Source organism: Ipomoea nil, unplaced genomic scaffold, assembly GCF_001879475.1.
Source record: "Ipomoea nil cultivar Tokyo-kokei standard unplaced genomic scaffold, Asagao_1.1 scaffold2422, whole genome shotgun sequence".
NCBI lineage: Eukaryota > Viridiplantae > Streptophyta > Magnoliopsida > Solanales > Convolvulaceae > Ipomoea > Ipomoea nil.
In genome coordinates, this window is record NW_017618850.1 from 1632757 (window position 1) to 1642543 (window position 9787).

At 36.9% G+C, this 9787-nt stretch overlaps 1 protein-coding gene across 1 annotated transcript; it reads right to left on the minus strand.

Annotated features, from left to right (window-relative positions):
• Nucleotides 1–3481: 3481 nt before the first annotated feature.
• Nucleotides 3482–6027, minus strand: LOC109152489. The gene is made up of 2 exons (XM_019300188.1): nt 6018–6027; nt 3482–4005 (listed from the first exon to the last, which is right to left on the minus strand). The coding sequence occupies exons 1-2, from the start codon at nt 6025–6027 to the stop codon at nt 3482–3484; spliced, it is 534 nt and encodes a 177-aa protein (XP_019155733.1).
• Nucleotides 6028–9787: the final 3760 nt, after the last annotated feature.

A 9787-nucleotide genomic window follows, 5' to 3' on the forward strand; every position in this document is an offset into this window, starting at 1 on the left:
CTTAATTCGACTTCCACTTTTGTCGTTCTTAGCTAAGAAGGCTGCAATTGAGTTGTCACAGTAGACTTTCAGTGGCTTAGATATAGAATCCATAATTCTAAGCCTAGAGATAAAATTCTTTAGCCAAACACCCTGTGAAGTAGTCTCGAAACAGGAAACGAACTCGGCTTCCATGGTAGAAGTAGCTATTAAGGACTGTTTAACACTTCTCCATGAGATAGCCCCACCGGCCATAATAAAGACGCACCCTGAAGTTGATTTTCGAGAATCAACACAGCCAGCGAAGTCCGCGTCTGAATAACCGACAACATCTAAATTGTCCGTTTGCCTAAACCCAATCTTGTAACCTTTGGTTCCTCTGAGATACCTTAGAACCTTCTTTACAGCTCTCCAATGGTCTAATCCCGGATTGTGCTAGTAACGCGCTAGCATTCCAACTGCAAAAGCAATATCCGGCCTCGTACAGACTTGAATATATCCAAGACATCCAACTGCTGCAGCATAAGCGATGTTCTCCATGCATTCTTTCTCCAAATAATTTTTCGGACATTGGTCCAAATTGAATTTATCCCCCTTAGCTATGGGAGCAGCGTTTGGTGAACAATTTTGCATATGAAATCTCTCTAAAACTTTGTTTATATAGGTTTCTTGAGATAAACCCAGTATACCCCGGGACCTATCTCTATGAATTTTAATGCCAATAACATAAGATGCATCACCCATATCCTTCATATCAAAGTTCTTAGAAAGAAATTGTTTCACATCACGAAGCATCACCTTATCATTGGTGGCAAGTAAAATGTCATCCACATATAAAACAAGAAAGTCAATTTTACGCCCACTCACCTTCTGGTATATACATTTATTTATCTGAGGGATTTTTAACAAAACCAAACGAAGAAATTACCCCATCAAACTTGATATACCATTGACGAGAGGCTTGTTTTAAACCGTATATGGATTTCTTAAGCTTTCATACTAAATGCTCACCACCCCTAGAAGAGAAACCTTCCGGTTGTTTCATATAAACCTCCCCTTCTAGATCACCATTAAGGAAAGCGGTTTTCACATCCATTTGTTGCAACTCAATATTAAAATGTGCAACTAATGCCAGATTGATCCGAAGTGAATCTTTCTTTGATACAGGAGAAAAGGTCTCCTTGTAATCGATTCCTTCTTTTTGGGTAAATCCCTTGGCAACAATCTGGGCCTTGTATCTCTCAATGTTGCCTAATGAGTTTCTTTTAGTCTTAAAAACCCATTTACAGCCAATGGCTTTAGCTCCATTAGGCAACTCAACAAGATCCCAAACTCCATTGTCCTTTATAGAATTCATTTCATCTTTCATGGCTTCTAACCATAAGTCAGACTGTGCACAATTTGTGGCTTGAGAGAATGTTTCAGGGTCATATTCGGCCCCAATGTCAGATTCTTGTACATACGAAACATAATAACTAGGAACTGTTGATCGCCTTATCTGAGTATACCGTCTTAAGGTTGGACCCCCATCGCATAGTACAGGCTGCGGGGCAACTACCTCTTCAGGAACCGGTGGCAGTTCTTGAATTGGTTCAGTCTGCATCGGCTCAGAATCTTGCTGTATATCCTGAGTTGGTTCAACCATTGGTTCAAAATCTAGTTCAGGCGGTTGCTGTAAGTCTTGAACTGGTTCTTCGAAAGGCTGATCCTCAACAGTTTGTGGAACCTCAACAGTATGTGGTATATCTGCAGGCGGAACTAAAGGAGCACTATGGATAAGTACAATCCCACCAGATGACATAGAAGGTTGAGAGTCAGTATGATTGAAGGAGGGAACTAAGTCCTTAAACCGATCACTCCCACTAATCGAGTCATCTTCAAGAAATTTAGCATTCCCTGATTCCACTATCCTAGTAGTATGAGATGGACAATAGAATCTATAACCTTTAGAAGATTGTGCATACCCAATAAAGAAAGCACTAATTTTCCTTGGGTCAAGTTTCTTCTCGTGTGAGTTATATAGCCTCACCTCAGACGGACATCCCCAAACACACATATGTTGCAAACTCGGTTTCCAACCTTTGAATAACTCAAGCGGTGTCTTAGGGACAGCCTTGGTTGGAACACGATTTAATATATATGTTGCCGTCTTAAGTGCTTCATCCCACAACGACTTAGGAAGCTTAGAGTTACTAAGCATACTCTGCACCATATCTAGAAGGGTCCGATTTCTTCTTTCAGCTACACCATTTTGGTCCAGAGAACCAGGCATGGTGTATTGGGCAACAATCCCATGCTCTTGAAGAAACTTAGCAAATGGACCAGGTGCTTGTCCATTCTCAGTATATCTACCATAGTATTCACCACCGCTATCAGACCTAACTATGTGTATTTTTTTGTTACATTGGTTTTCGACTTCAGCTTTAAATGATTTAAAGGCATCCAATGCTTCATGTTTATGATGAAGTAAATACACATAGGAAAATCTTGAAAAGTCATCAATAAAGGTGATGAAATATTTCTGACCAGGTATTGTCATATCATGACAACATATGTCAGTATGAATAATTTCCAACAACGTTGAACTTCTATTGGCACCTTACTTTGACTTGTTTGTCTGCTTACCCTTAATGCAATCAATGCAAGTCTCAAAGTCTGTATAGTCTAGAGTAGAAAGTACTCCATCCTTTACTAACCTTTAAATACGCTCAAGGGAGATATGACCTAATCTCCGATGCCACAACATTGAGGAATTGTCGTTAATAATGCACCGTTTGGTGCCATTTTGAACATGTAAAGAATTGTAAACTGAATCATTCTTTAATTTAAGACGGAAAAGACCATCAGACAATATACCAGTACCAACACAAGTAGATTAACGAAATAACTTGAAATCATTGGTATTAAATTCAAAAGAATATCCGAAGGGTACAAGTCTAGATACTAAAACTAAGTTCCTAGAAAAAGTAGGAACATAAAATGTCTTTTCTAACGTCAATACAAAACCATTGTCCAACACTAAATTGCAAACTCCGACAGCTTCTACTAGTGATGCAATCTTGTTTCCAGAGAAGATGCTACACTTAGTTCCCATCGGCTGTCTCAGTTTTGTCATATCCTGCAAAGAGTTTGCAATGTGGATTGTTGAGCCAGAGTCAACCTACCAAGAATTAGTATTAACTTCTAACATATTAGATTCGAAACAAATAAAAGAAGATGAAATGTTACCTTGTTGGGACATCCATTTCTTAAACTTGATTCAATCTTTCTTCATGTGTCCCTTGTTTTTACAAAAGAAACATGTTTGTATCTTCTTAATATATGCTTTAGGGGTTAGTTTCCCCTTAGCAGCCATGGTAAGTCCCTTAGGATTTCCAGACTTTCTTTTAGGCCTTGTTGTGGCCATTAAAGCACTTTTCCCAAGCTCAGTCACAAACCGTGTTTCCTCTTGAGTACACATGGTAATCAATTCATTGATAGACCATTCTTCCTTATGTGTATTCTAGGAAATTTTAAATGCGTTATATTCCTGAGATAGGGTATTTAGTGCAAAATGCACCACAAAGGCATGCGGAAGAATAACTTTTAACTTCTTTAATTGAGCCGCAATGTCCCTGAGTTGCATGATGTGTTTCCGCGTTCCCTTGACAGTGGAAAGACGCATATTGATAAAGTTCATTATCAGGGTACTTGTCAAAGATTTGTTCGCGTCAACAAATTGCTCATCGATGGCCTCAAGTAATGGCTTAATTTCCTCAATTTCATCGACGGGACCACGAATCTCTTTGGCAATTTTGGACTTAATGAGAAATACGCATAAGCGATTGGCTGTTTCCCATCGCTCGTATAGCGTTTTTTGTTCCGCAGTGCTTTCCGTAGTAAGCTCAAGAGGCTTCTCATTGCGGATAGCATAATCAAACCCTAATATTTCCAAATTCAATAGAACAACGTCTTTCCACTCTTTGTGATTATCATCATTAAGAATAGGAATATCAATAGTTATTGATTGAGTGATTGGAAGACTGACTGTAAAAAGAAAATTGAAAGCTTGGTTAGAATTTTTTTCGAGGCTCAAAATTAGAGAGAGATACTGAAGTACATAATATTACCAATGTAAAATTACGCAAAAGATAAATTCGGATGACATAAAAATTACCTGTGGGCTAAATTTATACGCATAATGAATTTATCAAAACGGAATGGTGGAAACGGAATGGGTGCGATTTTAGTTTTTTTTTTTTTTCCACCCTTAATGACAAAACTACCAAAACTATATGCCGTTACATAATCCCTGTGGGCAAATTATGATCATAGTATGCTATTTCATCCTAATTAACCCTACAAATATAAAAAAAATTGCATGTGGGCTAAATTTTGCCATATCACGTAGAATTAACTACAATATTCTTGCCTAAATTTTATATGAGTAAAACTTAATATGTAATTTTGGTAAATTAAAGATGATGTGGCTACTCTTTAATTAACCTAAGAACATAAACACATTAGCAAGAAAGTCTAATAAACAAACAGATTAAACCAAAATATGATAGACAATCCTTAGATATACTCCCAAGAAAGTTGGTCGAGACGAAGCTCGGTTAAAAACCAACTCCTTAGACAGAGTAGCGCCGCAAGGGGACTAGTAGCAACAAGGCTTTTAAGCCAGGGCCATAGAACTAGTATTCCTCCCCAAGAAACTTCCCGAATTCATGTGTTCTCATTTTTGAAGTAAAATCGTTTGAGAGATCTAAAGAGTGTAGTTTCACCTATGGATAAGGCTTTGAATAGGGTAAACTACCAATTGTTTATGTACTTTATGAACTTTATAAAAGCACGAGTGGAGTAATAACTGAAGAGTAGAGTAATAATATGCATAATCTAACCTGAAAGGCACTAATTTGCCTAAAAGGCACTAAATCATGCAAAACATATCATTCAGACCTAAAAGGCTCTAAATTTATTCCTAATGAACATGCTTTTCTACAGGCATATAATTATAACAGTCAAATAATTATTGCAATAAAGAGATAAATAGCATGCTCAGATTATGCATATTACTCACAAATACTCCACAATTAAATTGCAACACTTAATACAATTTAAACTGAAAAACATTATTAAATTAAAATTCAACTGAAAAATTAAAATGAATAATTATCCAAAGTTAAATAATAATTTAATAATAGACTTAATAAAAAAAATTCAATTGGATAATTTAATTAGAAGAAATCCAAATATGATGAAGATATTAAACTGAATGAATTGATGTAGTCCAAATATCAATTCAGGTCTGACCCAAAACAAAAACAGGCCTAGTTAAAAAAATGTTTTTTTTTTTGTTTATAATAATGAGCCTAGGTCTGGCCCAAATGGTCAGACCCGGCCCATTACATATCATCATCCATCTTCTTTAGTGAGCCGACAGGCGACAGCAGCAGACCAGCGATGCACAGCCAGAGGACGAATCAGCAGCCAAGGTTCGCCACAAGGAGAACAGACAGCGGCAACATTGCCGGTTAGCCCAACGCTGCCACCACCACCAGCCCTCGATGCAACACCAGCGCCACCAGCCGCCGTCTTCGGTTCGTAGCCACGACGCGAAACGGCCACCGCCGCTTTGCCTACTGCCACGATGGAACTCAGTCCAGCCGACGACGTACAGAACACCGCAACCTCGAGGCCGTGCCTTCGTCGCCGATTGAGCTAAGCCATCACCGGAATTCCAGAAACAAAAAGAAATTTCCGGCGAAGCATCACAAAGGCCAAATAAAAATTAATTATCCAATTTTAATTAATTTGTTTTTGTTGTTTCTTAATGCGAAATAAACCAAATTTCCAGCAGCCCAGACAATATAATTGCAGACTAAAAAAAATTCACATATGTAATCTCAGTTATACAGAAAAGGATATAACATATGCAAATATTTATAAGCAATTAAAAAGAACTAGGCAGAGATTGTTTATGGTCACTGATACCAACTGTTAGACTAAAATATATATCACGTGCTTCATAATATGTGATACAGGATCGTACTAACCTCCAGCCATAGTTATTGAGTCGATGATGGTTGAACGATCCGAAGTGCTGCAAAGATAACACGAGTATTTTGTCTCTCACTTTACTCAGCTCTCTCTAGATGGTGTATGAGGTATGTAGTGTGAGCAGTGAGAGGACTAGTGACCTTATATAACCACTGACCATCATTGTGGTTGTATGTCTTTAGGTCTCCTAAACCCTAACCAGACTCCTAATCATAATGGTAGTCTAGTTATTAGGTTATTAGTGTTGCACCACATATCAAATATACTTAATATTATCGTAACTTATCCTAATGTTATAATAATAGTAACAGATAAAACGTTACAAATCGGTCAAGAACCGATTTGGTAATTCGGCCTTCCACTCATTGAGTTCAGTTGCTGCATAGAATTTGAAAGAAATTATGGTGGTGGATGCTATAAATAGAACCAGGGTCTAAAAGTGAAGGATCCTGAGGGGGTGGCTGTAGAATTGCAACACTCCATAAGCTTCAGTTTGATTTCCGATGGTGGCAGCTTCTGTCAGTACAGCGGGGTGCGATTTTATGTTCGGCGGCAGCAGCTTCAATTTCTTATGGGCAGCGACACTTAATTTTGGCATTTTGCAGGTTCTAGATTTTATTTGCATTCTAATAGTGGTATTAGTTTCTACAATCAAGATCTTGCACTTTGGGTTGTGATTCTTTTAATTTCAATTATGGAGAATTGTGCTTGTGTTGCTACAGAATGTTTATTATCTGATTACAATGCTTAGTGTTGATTATGTTTTCGCAAGTCTTGAAAATGTTAAAACCTTGATTTCACCATAATGATATTACTATGAACAATGACAGACCCAGAAAAATGGTTGAGTGGGGGCAAAGTTCAAATAATAAAAAATGTCTATAAGTTTATAACAAAATGTTAAGCATCAAGAGCTTCTGTGAAACATTAAAACAGAAGGGATAATTTAAAAAAAAAAACACTTAAGAAGTTAGCCATAAATATTGTTAGATATGAGCGAAAAATAAAACACATTAAAACTTTATAAAAGTACTTATAACAAAATATGAAACATAATTTATTTGATAAAATAATTATAAATAGAAAACATATTATAAATTACACATCTCATTATTAATATATATATATATATATATATATATATATATATATATATATATATATATATATATATATATATATATATATATATATATATATATATATATATATATATATATATATATATAGAGTTTTTTCCCATTTTGGTCCCTTGACTATCGTTCATTCTCAATTTTGCATTCCGACTTTTAATTGCACCCAATGTGGTCCTTTGACTTTAAAAAATTACCCCAATTTGGTCCTCCGTTACATTTTCCATTAACCAGCTGTTAAGTTCGGGGGTATTTTGGTCCATTCATCTGCTGCGCGCCTTGGCTTCTTCTTTTTCCTTTTCTTTTATTCTTTAACGAAGACCTCATTCATAACTTCTTCGTGGGCCCCATTCCTTCCGACATTTACCGGCTCCAGAACCTCCGGCAACTCGACCTCGGCGGCACCCCTTGAACCCTAGAAACCGCCGGGGAGTCAAAGGTCTCGAGGAGATTTCCGATGACCTTCGTATAATGCCGACCCAGGATATTAAATTGGTAGATCAGAAGAAATTATTATAGCAGAAGCTCTGAATCTGAAAGGGGTTAGCTTGACAACCGAGGATGCAGCAGAGGCGGCTTTGTACCTGGGCGGCTGGGCAGCGATGAGTTTATGTATATGAGCGGGGTGAACCTATTGATCGATGGGGGATATTCCACAACCAGGCGTTAATCAAGTCTATGTTGTGAAGGAGAACTACCGATTAACATTTCATTTCCAACTTCGTATTTGTAGGTCATATTGAACTACGTAGATGTTACAAGAAACAGAGACAAAAAGATAATGATTGTTAATTATAAAAGGAAAAAAAAAAGCACCAAAGTCTGTGATGATGGCGTGGTGAATGAAGCCAGGAGTGTAAGTGTAGAACTTGTAAAGTGGAATAAGCAAAAGACCTGCGGTGTTTGATAGGCGTCGCCACCTCCCTGTCCTGCGCCGACGCCTTCCAGTACTTGACCCAGGAGATGATGACGCCACGCCTCTCGTGATCTCCCTGAGTGATATGAACTTGTTCCGGTGCATTGTAACCCTACGGCGGAGGGAAACTTTCGACGGGCTCACCTTTTCTCACGTAGGAGCTCGTTGTGCCTCCATTGCAGAGGTGCGGAGCTTCAAGGAAGAAGAGAACGGAGGTGCGACGCAGATGACGGAGAGAGAAAAGGTCAAACCTAGAGAGAAGAAACCACAAAATACAATGAAATGACCGAAATACCCCCAAACTTAACGCCTGGTTAACGAAAAATGTAACGGAGGACTAAGTTGGGGTAATTTTTTAAAGTCAAAGGACCACATTGGGTGCAATTAAAAGTCGGAATGCAAAATTGAGAATGAGCGATAGTCAAGGGACCAAAATGGAAAAAAACTCTATATATATATATATATATATATATATATATATATATATATATATATATATATATATATATATATATATATATATATATATATATATATATATATATATAGTCACAGTTTTAGTATAAGTAAAAAGAAAACTACAAAAGTTCACAAAAATTAAGGCAGCTTAGATGGTAAATCATGTGCCATCTAAGCTGCCTTAATTTTTGTGAACTTTTGTAGTTTTCTTTTTACTTATACTAAAACTGTGACTATATATATATATATATATATATATATATATATATATATATATATATATATATATATATATATATAAGGGTTATATATGGGGTGGGGGTGGGGTGAGTGGGGGCAGCTGCCCCCATGCTAGGTCCGCCCCTGACTATGAAGCATTTTGTATTCATTTATGTTTTTATGTTGCCAGTCAATTCAATTAAGTTTCATCTTATGTTCTTTTACTGAGATTAATTGTGCAGAATTAGTAATGGTTTCTGATTCATGTTCTTAGGCTTTTTCTTGACTGTTATCTGATTTTCTGGTTCCTAGTGATTCATTTACTTAACTTCCTAAATTTTAATTTAATTATTTTGCACTTGAGTTGATTCTTATCTTTGATATTCGTTTTTAGCACTTTTAAATTGTTAAGTCAGTTAATTTAATTGTTTTATGTCTTTAAATTGCATTGTTACAATTCCCTGTGAGTTCGACCCCTTGCTTTGCACACTATAACTACAATTGACTCGTGCCCTTGCGAGGAAATATTAAAATTGTCCATCAATTTTTGGAAGGTCTAAACAAAGCCACCATTGTATTAATTCCAAAAAAGCAATCACTAGAAACATTTGTCAATCTGCACCCGATTGCCTTGTGCAATGTCATCAACAAAGTTATTGCAAAAATGCTAGCCAATAGAATGAATGAGTTTATAAGAGTGTGGTTTTTGAATCGCAAAGTACCTTCATCCCTAACCTTTTAATCACAGATAATATCCTAGTTGCCGGCGGACACCAAGCACTATATGAAACGCAAGACAAGCGGGAAGGTTGGGTGGACAGCACTCAAACTAATCATAGTAAAAGCCTACGACAAGATGGAGTGGGTTTTCTTATGCTAGATTATGTTGGCAATAGGGTTTGCGCAAGAATTGGTTGAATTGATAATGATGTGTGTGACAATTATCCAGTATAACTTTCTAGTTAATAGCGAATTGACAGAATCAATTACCCCATCTCGTGGCCTCTAACAAGGTATCACCATATCTTTTTGTTATTTG